Source organism: Microcaecilia unicolor, unplaced genomic scaffold, assembly GCF_901765095.1.
Source record: "Microcaecilia unicolor unplaced genomic scaffold, aMicUni1.1, whole genome shotgun sequence".
Taxonomy (NCBI): Eukaryota; Metazoa; Chordata; class Amphibia; order Gymnophiona; family Siphonopidae; genus Microcaecilia; species Microcaecilia unicolor.
In genome coordinates, this window is record NW_021963188.1 from 79,730 (window position 1) to 94,999 (window position 15,270).

Below are 15,270 nucleotides of genomic sequence, written 5' to 3' on the forward strand. Positions count from 1 at the left end.
GCATCTCAACTGCGCTTACTTTCTTTTTGGATTATTTACATTAAAGAACAATTAGAACTAGAGAATTCAGTCTCTTCATGCTGATGTTAAAATATACTTGTTTCGCTCTCTGTCAAACATTGTATTAAGCATCTCTGTGAGACAGAAGAGTACACATTAAAATCATACTTTAAGAACATTTTATTAATTAAAACTAATTAAATCTTACTGAGGATCCTTTGTTTTTCCGTTTTTCATCACATCGATCATCCTCTGCATCTTCTGAATCTCCATCACTGTCTAGTGTAAGTAATTCTGGGTCTAGTGGGGGCTCATAGAGTGCTGTGTTTAATGGCAAATAACGAAGTTCATCAGGAGAATACCTAAAAAATAAAATTAGTTGCAAGCCACAGTTTTAAATACAAGTCAATTGAATTAACAAGTGTAAATTTAGTATAAGTGAACAAAATCACACATTAAAAATGTTTGGCTCCTTTAAACATTTTGTAGTCTCTCTGAAAGGTTTGAGACTGGAGGGTGAACCCAGAGGTGGATACACAACAATTCAGTTGCATGTGTTGCAAAAGATGCACAATGTCCTCAAAATCCTTCCCCAAGTACACAGATTAATGTAAAGGTCCCTGATGGTTGGCTATAAAATTGAAATAAGGAATGATGGGAGACTGACATGTATAAAATTCTTAAGGGTTGATATTCAGAATGATTTAACCAGGCAAGAGAGACTGGTTAAATTGTGGCAAGTGGGCCATCCCCAGATTTTCAGCGGTACTTAACCATCAAGCGCCCATCATGGCACTCAATGGTTAGCACAGGGCATTCCAGGAGTGGAATCAGGAAGAGCTGAAAGTTTTGTGGGTACCGTCAATATTCAGTACTGGTACCTGCACAGCTAACAAGGCATGTACAACTGCAAATAAGTTATTTCTAAAGTTTCCTGGTTAGCTATGCAGGCCATATCTGCACAATTTCCAGGTGCCACTGAAGTTCCGGATATTCTGTGCCGATGCCCGCACATGGCCCAATTTGTTTACGTTAATTCCACTACAGGAATTTTGATTCTTTTGGGGTTTAAAGGGGGACAAACACTGTGTAGCTTTTCTGTTTAGGTTCTCATAAGGTAATAAGTGTTATCCTTTTTGCAGTCCAGAGTGAAAAGGAACTTCTTGTATAGATTTAATGAGGTTTAGAACAAAATGTAGGGTGACCACCTACAAAATGAACTTAAGATGAATATGTAGAACTTCTTTATTGTGATTAAATTGGGTACATGACTCCTATGTGTCCAAGGACTGAAGTTCACCTACTCTTCTAGTCAAAATAACAGCTACTAAAAAAAAAAAAAAGAGCATGTTCTAGGTAATAAACTTGAGAGAAGCAGATACCAATGGCTCAAAGGGTAGCTTCGTAAGTGAGGTAAGAACAACATTGAGTTCCCCATGATACAGGTTTCTCTGGCTTGAAATGAAGCAGCCTCTTCATGAACTGAGAATGACTAGAAGTCTGCCATTGGGGACATGATAAGCTGAGACTACACTGAGATATATTTCAATGGAGGATATCTGCAGCCTATGCTGAAAGAAATGGTATAGATAATAGACTTTGGTACTCTAATGACACCAAATTGTGTCACGACCACGTGAAAATACCAGATAATCTGTTCCACTTAAATGAAAGATATGAATTTTCATCCTCTAATCATCTTCATTTTCCGTAACAGCAAACCCTCCTTTCAATATCATCATATTTCCTGTGCTGGAGTGTACAAAAAGCTACAGGTTACCCTTAACAACGAACACTCCCTCACAGAGCCACTTTAAATCCTGCAGTACAGAGCAGAAAGAGCATGGCTCAGTCACAGCAGAGTAGAAGGGCATGGTTCAGGCAACCAGATAAAAACTCTGAGAGACCCAGTGAAGACAAGAACAGTCCTCCAGCATATAACCAGCAGAAGCTTAATGCAGGTAGGCCAAGTTTTACCTTGGAACCTTGTGAAATCCTATTCCTGAAGGCTAGGCTTGACTTTAGTTAATCCTGAAGACAAAAGACTAGTACACACTGAGACTGTGGGGGCCCTGACAGGGACAGGGATGCATGAAGATTGTAACTGCATTCCAAGAGATTTTTATTCCTGTTGCACACACCTGTGAAGGGAACAGGTTTTTAATATTCTTTTGAGTATCAAGTGTTTCACATTATCTCCAAATAAGGAGTAATCAGTTTCTGGTACCTCTGCCAGCCTCTTGTGGACATCCTCATATAGGTTAGAAGTCCATAACCATTCAAGATACTTGGTGGTAATGGCAGAGACCAAATTCCTTGAGACATCATACACTGAATGTATAAGAAAACTATTTTAGCAGATGCTGGACAGATGGAATCTGGGCCTGTGGGCTGGGAAAGGAGGACTGCATCTTTTGGAAAATGTTTATGTTGTCTCATATAAAACTAATAAGCTGCAATGCAGGCAGATGGCATTACCTCTTGGAATGCCTTCTTGCCCAAATGGTTCAAGAGCCTAGGATCATTGCCAGGAGATGTTTTTGAGAACTCTGAATTTTCTTCTCTTCAAGGCCTCCTCCACTATGACAGAGGAGTGGAAAAGCTGGAGTTTACTGAAATCTGGAGCTGGCTGAAACTTATATTTCACATCCAAATGAAACTACAGTGTAGTAAATTTAAAACAAATTGTAGAAAATGTTTCTTCACCCAACGCATAATTAAACTCTGGAATTCATTGCCGGAGAACGTGGTGAAGGCGGTGAGTTTAAAAAGGGGTTAGACAGTTTCCTAAAGGACAAGTCCATAAACCACTACTAAATGGACTTGGGAAAAAGCCACAATTGCAGGAATAACATGTATAGAATGTTTGTACATTTGGGAAGCTTGCCAGGTGCCCTTGGCCTGGATTGGCCGCTGTCATGGACAGGATGCTGGGCTCGATGGACCCTTGGTCTTTTCCCAGTGTGGCATTACTTATGTACTTATCCATCCTGTTGGAGACAGACTGAATTACAAGTGTAGTATGCTATTATGTGAAACTGTTGTTCTTGTATAAAGCCATGAACTGGTATAGAAACAATAGCTTGGTGGGGGGGGGGGGGCCTCTGAACTTTTAAAGCCTAAAGGCATACAGATGTGGTTTTGCTTCCTACTGTAGTTGGAAAGGTACATCTCATCGTGCATTGAACGAAATCTGGGGTATAAGATGTCTTCTTAGAGATACATTCTGAGCTGGAGGGGAGAATGGATCAGAATAAATTTCCCACAGACTACTCCTCCATATCCAGAAAGGATTTAGGAGGGATGAAATTTGAACCCTCACAAAATGTATTGGATGACCTCCAGATTCAGAGCATGGCAATGACCGAAAATCACATGCGCATCCACAGGTTAGAAAAAACAAATCACAATCACTGTAATCCCAAACAGGTGAATATTTGCAATCAACTTATCTGACGTTGTCTTCAAACTGCATGTCTTCATATCTGCTACCAGTGAGTCCCCAATACCCGACAGGGAATCCCCGTTTCACTAAAGCTGCGTCAGGGGTAGTTGTCCTGTGTCATGACCACTGTTCACTAAGATTCAGCAGGCTTTAGCTGACAAAAACACCAGTACTATTTAAACCCTAGAGCTCTACCTCCTTGATCCAAGGATAGACAATACGTTTGCAGATCTAATTAAAAAACCCCCACAGACCATTCAACTCTTATGTTCAGTCCATGGAGCTCAACAGAATTAAAGAAAAAAATCCAGGGTTGCTCAGATTGACGTAACAGACACCCAAAATCTCCCCTATGAGCAGAACACTACAATTGTTCTAATGTAATACATTATAGCTCATCCAATCAGTGACCATATTGCTCACAGTGTGCCACCAGGGGGACTTCTCATTTACTTAATTTCATACAAGACCGGTGCTCCATCAACTTTATTTTTAAACTCCTCCAGGTTTGTCCAATATGCAAAAGTCACATGGGCACCATATCAGGTAGATCACCCCTACTGATTCACAATTGGTAGTGTATCTCAAAGTGCATTTTTTTTTCCAGTTCTTAAATGTACAAATCCAGTTGTCACTTTATAATCTAATCTAGGAATTTCTTGACCGCTCAATCCTACTGATCCTGGGCGGTTTACAAAAAATATTAAGTCCATAAAAGCACAAAATGAACTCAAAATACAATAAAGTAATTATATATAAAGCTAGTATATACTAGTAAAGTCATAAATCTAAACTGCCAGAAATTTATCAAAAAGATAAGTTTTCAACTTTTTCCTAAAAGAAGAAGAAACATCCATCCTAAAGGCAAATCATTCCAAATGGAGACTAAAAAAATATGAAAGAGAGGCCTTTCAATATCTACTATATTGGAGACCAGTGGGTAAAGGGAAAAAGAGTAGAAAACGATTTTTTGAACGATATTCATAATTAGGAGAGGATTTCAGTAAATTAATCAGAAAATCAGGAGTCAAATCATACAAAGCCTTGTAAACAAAACAAAGAACCTTACATACAATTCTTGCTTGTATTGGACTTGTATTGGAAGCCAATGAAGATTCCTTAACAAAAGAGGTGCTATTTCATATTTAGCACATCTACAAATAATTCTTGCTGCTGTATTCTGAATTAATTGTAATTTAATCAATGACATTCGAGGTAGACTTATATAGATTGAATTAATAAAAGTATCACAGCTTGAACCAGCAGAGCAAAATGCTCTTCATAAAATAAAGAACAAATAAGTCTTAATTGTTTAAGCTTAAAAAAATACGTTCATCATTAAACTATTTATCTGGGGCTCAAAGGATAGAGCCGAATCCAAAACAACCCCAAGAACTCGAGATCATTGTATCACTGGTAGTGACATCCTATTAGATAAAAAGAACGGATGAAGGGATGCAGTTCTGGTTATCTTATTGATATGAGGGTGTAAGGGCAGGGATTGGTCTAAAATCACCCCAAGATAGCAGACTTCTTGGTCATTTACTTTAAGTGATACAGGCAGGAGAAAAAGGGGTCTCATGAAATGAAGAGAACTTCTGTTTTGTTTTTAAATAATTTATTGCCAATCCATAGCAAGCCAACCACACCATTAAAGCAAATGGCTATGGCCAAAGACTGCACACCCTCTGACATTAAAAAGGGAGAATACAACATGATATCATCCACATATAAGTGGAAATACATATTATGTGATCGAACTAGCTTGGTATGAGAAACTGGCATCATGAATTGATTTGTAATGGAGATATTCTTCCAATTCGCAAAATGGAGAAGTACATAAGCACATAAGTATTGCCATACTGGGAAAGACCAAAGGTCCATCAAGCCCAGCATCCTGTTTCCAACAGTGGCCAATCCAGATCACAAATACCTGGCAAGATCCCAAAAAGTACAAAACATTTTATACTGCTTATCCCAGAAATAGTGGATTTTCCCCAAGTCCATTTAATAACGGTCTATGGACTTTTCCTTTGGGAAGCCGTCCAAACCTTTTTAAAACTCCGCTAAGCTAACCACCTTTACTACATTCTCTGGCAACGAATTCCAGAGTTTAGTTTACAGTACACAGTCTCTCAACACAGAATGGGTATTGCGTGATGGTAATTGCAGCAAGTGTTGCATATAATCAGGTAGAAGACTAAACAAAATTTGATAAACAAGGGTGCACAGTTTAAAGGTGACTCTTGCATTTTTAGGAAGCTAATGCAACTTGATTAAAGAGGGGCTGATTTGGTAAACTGAAAGGCTTTGCATACAAGACGGGCCACAGTGTTCTGAGCTGTGAAGTTTTTTTTGATAAAACGGATTTTCAAACCTAAGTAAACAGCATTACAATAATCAAACTTGAAAACTAAGGATTGTACTAAAAAACGAAATAGTGAATTTCAAAAGTAGAGGAGTGTGGTAGCCATGTTAGTCCACTCTTAAGGTTGTCAATAGAAATCAAACAAAATAAAACATGGAAAAGAAAATAAGATGATACCTTTTTTATTGGACATAACTTAATACATTTCTTGATTAGCTTTCGAAGGTTGCCCTTCTTCCTCAGATCGGAAATAAGCAAATGTGCTAGCTGACAGTGTATATAAGTGAAAACATTCAAGCATTACTATGACAGTCTGACAGGGTGGGAGGAGGGGGGGTGGGTAGGAAGTATGCATGGGGACATCAAAGCATATCATTGATATTCTAACAGGATCTCCCGCCCTAACTCCCGCTGTTAATCTTTCCGGGGTCGAGTACCCAACAGGGCCGCCGCTAACCTCAACTACTTCCGCTTGAGGTTCTTCCGTCGTTCCCGCTTCTCCGCACGGTCTCAGCGGGGCAGTCAGGGATGGCGGGCTTAAAGATACCGCCTCCACGCTAAGGTCCCCAAGTTGTTCCGGGGACCCAACCTGGGCTGGGGTTAGGGCTCCAGATGCCTGAAGGCCGAACGCTTCCAAGGTCGGCTGTCACAGCGTCAGGTTTCCGCCGGGGCTTGCAGTGGCTTTAGCCCCGATCTTCCCCTTTCTTTTCACCATTATTCAGGGTGAAAGAAAGAAAGACGCTAGTGAGCAGAGCTTGGCGTTCCAAGACCTCAAAGCAGCACTGCCTCACACGGACGACATCTTGATCTAATTCTACATGAATCTCAATCAGGATTTCGGTCAAATCACAGCACCAAAACTGTACTAGTATCCGCAACGAATTCATTCAAACAAGCAGTAGCAACATACTCCTCCTACAATTCGACATGTCCAGCGCCTTCGACATGGTTAATCATGATAATACTAATACATATACTAGAATACTTCGGAGTAGGAGGCACAGTTCTCAAATGGTTCAAAGGATTCCTGACCACAAGATCATACACAGTAACAATGAACGCAGACATATCATGCCCATGGATACCTGAATGTGGAGTTCCCCAAGGATCCCCCCTATCACCAACTCTCTTCAACCTAATGATGATACCTTTAGCCAAACTTCTAGCCAATCAAAACCTTAATCCCTACATATACGCAGACGATGTCACGATTTACATCCCATTCAAACACGATCTAAATGAAATCACCAACGAGATCAACCAAAGCCTCCAAATCATGCACTCCTGGGCGGATGCATTCCAGCTAAAACTCAACGCAGAAAAAACACAATGTCTTGTACTCACCTCACAACACAACAAAAACAACTACTCCACCATAACCACACCATACTGCTCTCTCCCCGTTGCAGAAAATCTGAAACTTCTTGGAGTTACCATTGACCGAAACCTCACACTCGATGCTCACGTGAAGAACACAACGAAAAAGATGTTCCACTCCATGTGGAAACTCAAAAGAGTAAAACCTTTCTTCCAGAGATACATATTCCGTACCCTAGTACAGTCAATGGTAATAAGTCATCTGGACTACTGCAATGCACTGTACGCTGGCTGCAAAGAACAGACTATAAAAAAAAAATCCAAACAGCCCAGAATACCGCCGCCAGACTCATATTTGGAAAAACCAAATACGAAAGTGCAAAACCCCTAAGAGAGAAACTTCACTGGCTCCCACTCAAGAAACGCATTGCGTTCAAGATCTGCATGATTGTACACAAAATCATTCACGCAGACGCCCCAATCTACATGCTAAACCTCGTGGACTTGCCTCCCAGGAATGCCATAAGATCATCCCGCAAATTGCTCAATCTGCACTTCCCCAGCTGTAAAGGACTAAAATACAAGCTGAATCACGCCACCACCTTCTCTTACATGAGCACGCAGCTGTGGAATGCATTACCTACAGCCCTGAAAGCTAGTGACGAAATAACCAACTTCCGCAAATCTTTGAAGACACATCTCTTCAACAAGGCCTACAAAGAGAGCCTCACAAAACTACCTCACCAATACTTCCAATTATTAAAGTCCACCTTCCATACTATCTGCCTAACACCTTCCTTCTCTCCTCCCTTACTTAATCTCTATACAATACTAAGTGTATCTGATATCATGGAATGACTATGTCATAACAAACTCTGTAAGCCACATTGAGCCTGCAAATAGGTGGGGAAATGTGGGATACAAATGCAATAAATAAATAAACCATAGGGCAATTTTTCTGTTCTTAAATAAATAAACCATAGGGCAATTTTTCTGTTCTTAAGTAATATGACCCAAGAAAGCCAAACAGTAATTTTTTTTCTGCAAAGTAAATAAAAACATTTTTTTTTAAACTAGAACAATTTAGGATGGTTTAAACTCATTAGGCTTCAGTGATTTTTTTTTTCATTGCTACCCAGTAGAATTATTTCAAAGCATTAATATCTTAATAGTCACTTTTTCTTACTTACCATGCTTCAAGGCAAGTAAACAATTTTGTAAACTATTTCTTACAAGTTAAAAGTACCTTTTGTAGTACTCCTGGAACTGCCCTGGTATGAGAGAGACAGGATAAGGACCAACTTTTGTTCTTTCTGAAGGTAAAACTTTGTAGTTTCCTTGAGGCACCTGGATAATCTATATTATACAATAAAAATTAAATTCATAATTACAAATTTTTAAAAATCCAAATAGAAAATCATGCTAATGTACTCGTGAGAAAACAGCCTCTCTAGGGGGGCCTTTTTACTAAAGAGTGTTAAGCCCATATCGTGCAGTTAACAAGTTGAAACAGGCTACTGTGCAACTGCATTACGGGGTTTTACAGTAGTTGATTGTTTCCATGTATTAAATTGCACATAACTGCATTTTTCAGATTTTTTTTCCCTCAGGGACATAGCATGGGCAGAAAGTGACCATGGAAGTGTTAACAGTAACTGGTCTCATGTGAATTCTTTTTTTTTTTTTTTTTTTTTTTAACAGTCAACTTTCAGAAAGCGCACATCCTGCTCATTTGGGCCCACACCGGAGCTAACAATTTCTAGACTAATACAACACACTCAAGGTTATCAGCTAGTTGAACTCCTCTACATTGTTTGTTATATAATTAGTCCCTTAAACAACTTCCACACCCCAAATAAACTGTGCACCAATAATATGCGCCACCCCCCCTCCCAACCATCCAACCTCTTCCAGCCCCTTCATAACTTGAGAATGCCCCTTGGTTCTTTGAGGCAAGCTCTCTCACCCCCTCCAAGCCCATCAACATCCTCTAATTCTCCATCATCCTAAATGCATAGTAATCGCTGTTGGAATCGAGCTCACCCACCCTTATGTCGCAGAACCCCCTCCCTGCGATAAGCCGTAAGGCGCTCCATATGTATTAACTGACCCAATTTGCATTTCCAATCACCCAATGTCGGGGGGTCTACCTTCTTCCAATGCTGTGCTATAAGGCACTTGGCTGCTGCCAATCCCCATCGCAGCCATTTGCTCTCCTCCCAAGAATCCCGCTCGTTATACAAACGCAAGAGGCATACCACAGGACTAGACACCAATGATGATTCTATCAATATTACTAACGCTTTCATAACAGCCTGCCAGAAGGGAACCACTCTTGGGCAGGTCCACCATATATGTAGAAAAGAACCCAGCTGGGATTTACACCTCCAGCATATGTCTGATGTACCAGGGTACGTCCGCTTCAATCTCATGTGTGTAATACCATCTGGATAAGACTTTATAAGCATTTTCCTGCACCAAAACACATACCGAAGCTTTCTGAACCTCCCCGCAAATAACTTCCCACTCCTGATCAGAAAAACGGCAATTTAAATCTTCCTCCTAGGCCCCCTGAAAACCAAATGGTCTGGGATCACATCCCCTAAAAAAATTTATATATCACTGATATTGGTCAGGGCACCCTCCTCAACAAAAGCTACAGGTTTTCCAGACTTTCCAGCTCTTGAGGGTTCTCCTCCCTCCAACCCAGCGTCCCCACAAAGTGTTGAATCTGTAAATAGGAAAAAAATTATTTTATTTATTTAGATTTTGCTCATACCTTTTTCAGTAGTAGCTCAAGATGAGTTACATTCAGGTACACTGGATATTTCTCTGTCCCAGGAGGGCTCACAATCTAATTTTGTACCTGAGGCAATGGAGGGTTAAGTGACTTGGCAAAGATCACAAGGAGCAGCAGTGGGATTTGAACCGGCCAGACTGGTGCTCTAACCACTAGGCCACTCCCCAACTCTACCAGGCAGGCCATACATGGAGCACAGTGTATCAAAACTCTTCATCCTACCCCCCTGCAGTACAGCTCGAAAATTCAATATACCCATTTGTTCCCACCGCACAAATATGGCATTTTCTCTCCCAGCTCCAAATTTTGGCTCCCATCTCAAAGACGCAAGTGTAGACACCCTATCAGTCTGGCCCCATTTCCTCCACACTTCTCCCCACAGTTCCACCACATGCCTCACAAACGGATTTTGTATCCCAGCCAAAATCACTCCCACTCCTTCAGTAGTCCACAAGTAGGAACTCATTGGCCTATGAGGGCTATACGACTGCTCCACCTGACTAGCTGGCTTTGTTTTCCCCCTCTCCCAGTCTATAATCATCCGCAGTTGGGCAGCAAAATAATACCACTCAATACTGGGCACCGCTCTACCCCCCCTCTCAGGAGTCCCCCCCACAATATACGTCCTGCCAAACGGGGATGTCTGCCCTCCCAAATAAACTGTGACAGAAAACCCTGCAGTTGTTTGTGTCCGTCTCGGAACCGCCACTGGCAGTGACTGAAACAGAAATAACAATCTAGGCAGCACATTCATCTTCACCACTGCCATGCGCCCCCACAAGGAAAGCCACAACCCCTTCCATCAGGATAACTCCACCCGAAACTCTCATGTTAATTCTTAGCAGGTACAGTGCGTTAATGGGATCATTAACGCACAACCGACAATAAAAGTAGTAGGAATACCCTCAAAAGATACCATAAAATTTGCAGCTACTACCAGGTAAAATCCCCCGTTAAGCCATGGTAACTGCATATTTTTCCCCTAAATCTATAAAAGTCATCAAAAATTGCATGCACAAATTTGGGCGTGCCCAATTTGTGCATGCAAATTAAACGAGCTAATGAGCACCAATAATTAGCTTTTTATCAATTATTGGTACTAGTTAGATTTAATTGAAATTTATGTGCCTAAATTTTACGCACAAGTAAAACAAGGAGCGCGGAAATGGGAGGGTCATGGGCGAAAGGGGGGTGTTCCTAGCATTTATTCATGTTATAGAATAAGGGGGGATACGTACCTAATTTAGGTGTGCACATTTGCACCACGTTTCAGCTGGTGCAAATGGCTGCACCCAAAGTTAAGTGCGATTCCCGGACGTAAGCGCTATTCTATAAACTGAACCTAACTTTAAGTGCAGCTTATAGAATAGCGCTTTTTTCAGCATCATATAGAGAATTCATCCTTCTGCACACTTTAGTAAAAAGGCCCCTAAATCAAACAAAGTACACTCAAACTTTTAAAAATCACCGAGTGGTTATTTTCCTCTTCCTCACTCTATCCCCCAAACTTATCCCTCCTGTAAATGCTGCTAGGAGTCTGGATTTCTAGTTCCATTGAAAAGTGGAGTAGCAATTTTCTGACAGCTAATTAAGTTTAAATGCTTTAATTTCAAACACTGCCCTCCCAAAGTGACACTCAGGACTAACTTTAAAATGGATGTTTGTTAGTTTTTAAAAACAAAATTAATGTTTTATTGAATTTAAAATACCAGTACCAACTAAGCATTACATTATTTAATTAATGTTTTTTAAACACTTAATTTAATTTTATTCATTTAAGAAAGCGCTTTGCGGCCACATTTTGTACAAAAGAAAAAAAAAAAAAACCAAGGATCAGTGCCTACAAAAGATGACCCTTGTGGAAGGGCATCTCCATGAGAAAAATTATTTAGGGCTTCTTTTACTAAACCGGGCTAGTGATTCCCAGCGCAGCAAATGAGAGGAAGCCCATTCAGTTCCTATGGGCTTCCTCTCATTTGCCACGTGGGAATCACTAGCATGACTTTGTAAAAGAAGCCACAAGCCTTTAGTTTGTTCTTGTATTATTTATTTATTTTTGTTACATTTGTACCCCACGCTTTCCCACTCATGGCAGGCTCGATGCGGCAGGCAATGGAGGGTTAAGTGACTTGCCCAGAGTCACAAGGAGCTGCCTGTGCCGGGAATCGAACATTAATGTTGAATTTGTTACAACTAACAACATCCAAGTTAACATATTTAAGAAATCTTACATGTGTTTGTAAATCAAAGTAGGCTCGTCTTTCTTCCATTCGCTCCCGATTCAAATTGCTGTTAAACTCTGCAGCTTTCTTGGCAGCTTTTTTAATATATTCTGGAACTTTGCTAGGTTCTACTTTCTGAGTGTTTTGTTGCTGCAATTGCTGAAACAAAAGAGGGGTGATGTTAAAAGAATGATTTAATCTCAGGGTTCCTTTCTTCACAGTGAGGATCCCTTATAAACCTTCAGAAATGTCATGGACCCCCACATGCTTCCCTCATTTTCCCATTCACTTATATGGCACATATGACAAGGGTGAGAAGTGAAAAAAGAGGGACTAATGGAGCCATGGTGTGGGTAGACAAAAGACTGATGAGGAAGAGGAGCATTAAGTGAGTGCTGGTCAGGACAGGGTAGCGATTGAAAGAGAGACCACTGAATTGAAAACCGGGAGGGGGGGGCAGGCTGAGAAAAAAAAGAGAGAAACTGCTGGGGACAAAGTGCAGGTTGAGAGAGAGAGAGAGAGAGAGAGAGAGAGAGAGAGAATGTATGTAGTTCGATCCCTCTCCCTCAATGCCGCCCTTCCCCACCATGAATCCAGTAGCCTCTCTCCCTAACTGCCCACCCTGTCCTAAGCAATAATTTCTGTGTTCCAACACCCTGTAATTTCCCATTCTGTCCCTAGCAGTCCCGCTCTGTTGTCAAAAGCTCACTCTGCCACCAGTCAATACCCACCCCACTCTGAAATCACTCCCATTTCCCTTCAGTTAGGCTCTCTCAGTCTCTGACAAACTGACAGCTCACTAAACCTTCTGCTTCTGTTCTTTGGTCTCAGGATTGCTACAATGCCACAGATTCCTAATCTTTTTCTTCTTTGATTTTACAACACTGCCTCCTCCACTCTAGCATTAGGTTGTGTGGTGCTGACACTGTTGCTACTTTCTCCAATACAATACATTAGAAAATTTATATTCCGCTACATATTTTTTAATTTTTTTTATTATTTTGACTTTGCTCACACCTTTTTTAGTAGTAGCTCAAGGTGAGTTAAATTCAGGTATACTGGGTATTTCCCTGTCCTATGATCTGAAAATGCCACATTATAAGTACTACTACTACTACTACTTAACATTTCTAAGTACATAGAAAAGACCAAGGGCCCATCGAACCCAGCATCCTGTCCACGACAGCAGCCAATCTAGGCCAAGGGCACCTGGCAAGCTTCCCAAACGTACAAACATTCTATACATGTTACTCCTGGAATTGTGGATTTTTCCCAAGTCCATTTAGTAGTGGTTTATGGACTTGTCCTTTAGGAAACCGTCTAACCCCTTTTTAAACTCTGCTAAGCCAACCGCTTTCACCACATTCTCCGACAACGAATTCCAGAGTTTAATTATGCGTTGGGTGAAGAAATATTTTCTCCGATTTGTTTTAAATTTACTACACTGTAGTTTCATCGCATGCCCCCTAGTCCTAGTATTTTTGGAAAGCGTGAACAGACGCTTCACATCCACCTGTTCCACTCCACTCATTATTTTATATACCTCTATCATGTCTCCCCTCAGCCGTCTCTTCTCCAAGCTGAAAAGCCCTAGACTCCTTAGTCTTTCTTCATAGGGAAGTCGTCCCATTGATGATTTAGAACAGCAGAAATATAAGGAGTTACAGTAGTCAAGCTGAGACACACCAGTGTATGAACCACAACTTGAAAACATTCCTGAGCAATTACCTTTTTTATACGTTGTAAGTGTCTCAGCCTGACAAAACCCCTTTTTGCAAGTTGTTTATTTGATTCTTCATAGTCAGTTGATTATCTAAAATAATCCCTAATACCCTCAAAGAAGATCCCAGTACAAAATGAGAACCCATGATTGACAGAGGTATAATAGCTGGTTCTATCGAAGGGAGAGAAAAACACTGAATCTCTGTCCTATTGGTATTTAATTTCAATTTATAACCAATTTATAAGTTGTATTTCTTTGTTTATCACTCTCCTCTCAACTACCCACACCCATCCTGTTAGACTAGCAATGAAATAAAATGCTTTGATGTACCCAACCCCCACCTTGCTAGACTGTCATTGAAATGCTTTGAAGCTTCACTTATATACACTGTCAACTAACACATTTGCTTATTTCCGATCTGACGAAGGGCAACCTTCGAAAGCTAATCAAGAAATGTATTAAGTTATGTCCAATAAAAAAGGTATCATCTTATTTTCTTTTCCATGTTTTATTTTGTTTGATTTCTATTGATAACCTTTAAGAGTGGACTAACACGGCTACCACACCTCTCTACTTAATTTATAACCAGTACTCCCTTCTATTGGCCCATCTCACAATATTATATTTTAAGCCTTGCTTTAGATAGTGATTCTCCAAAATGAGGCTTGAAACATATAATAGTATGTTTCAAGCTTCACTTTGGCTCTTAGCAAGCCATCAATGGGGGGAAAGAGAAACAAGGGAATGACAGCCAGTGCAATTCTGCAGTCTTCTTCTGCCAGACTCCTGCGATGGTCTCATAAACCCCCTCTGGCTTACTGTTAGATACTCGCATATAGGTCGGTTTTGTGTACAAGCTGCATCCTAACTTTCACTCCCATCTTATACTAATATATAAATCACATGGTCTACTGCTTCATCTCCCGCGATCTCCCCTGGTTTTTCAGGCAGCAGTTGGAAGTCTATTGCCCCCCTTCCTCCATATCTCTTCCTATCTCTCCAATGCTGTTTCTGTGCTGGAATGGGGTGTTCCTGTACATGCTCATGCACGACAGGAAGCAGATTGTGGCAGCATGTATAAATGTGGGCCTGTACAGGAAGGCTCCGCCTGCACAGAAACAGCGCTGGAAGAGGTATGGAGGAAAACAGCCCTAGATGAAGGGAAGGGGAAGAATATGCTGCCAGCTGCTGCCCATGGGACGGGGGCAGATCACAGGATATGAGGTGCTGGATCCCAGGCAGAGAGGGAGATGCTGGAACCGGCATGGGTGATTAGTTAGGTGCAAGAGCTGATAGCACACTCATGTATAGGTACCCCCCCCCCCCAATTTTTTACTTTAAAAATCAGTCAAATTTTATATGTGAGTATATATGACAGTTACTTCCAAAACTGGC

The 15,270-nt window shown here is 40.8% G+C and overlaps 1 protein-coding gene across 1 annotated transcript in view; it reads right to left on the reverse strand.

Annotated features, from left to right (window-relative positions):
- LOC115459055 (PHD finger protein 10-like) overlaps positions 1-15,270 on the reverse strand; it is a 54,218-nt gene that overhangs the window by 16,126 nt on the left and 22,822 nt on the right. The window contains exons 4-6 of the mRNA XM_030188918.1: positions 12,162-12,311; positions 8,377-8,486; positions 209-362 (exon numbers count right to left, since the gene is read on the reverse strand). Of these exons, the coding sequence (XP_030044778.1) occupies positions 209-362; positions 8,377-8,486; positions 12,162-12,311 (414 nt within the window). The remainder of the gene's footprint in view (positions 1-208; positions 363-8,376; positions 8,487-12,161; positions 12,312-15,270) is intronic.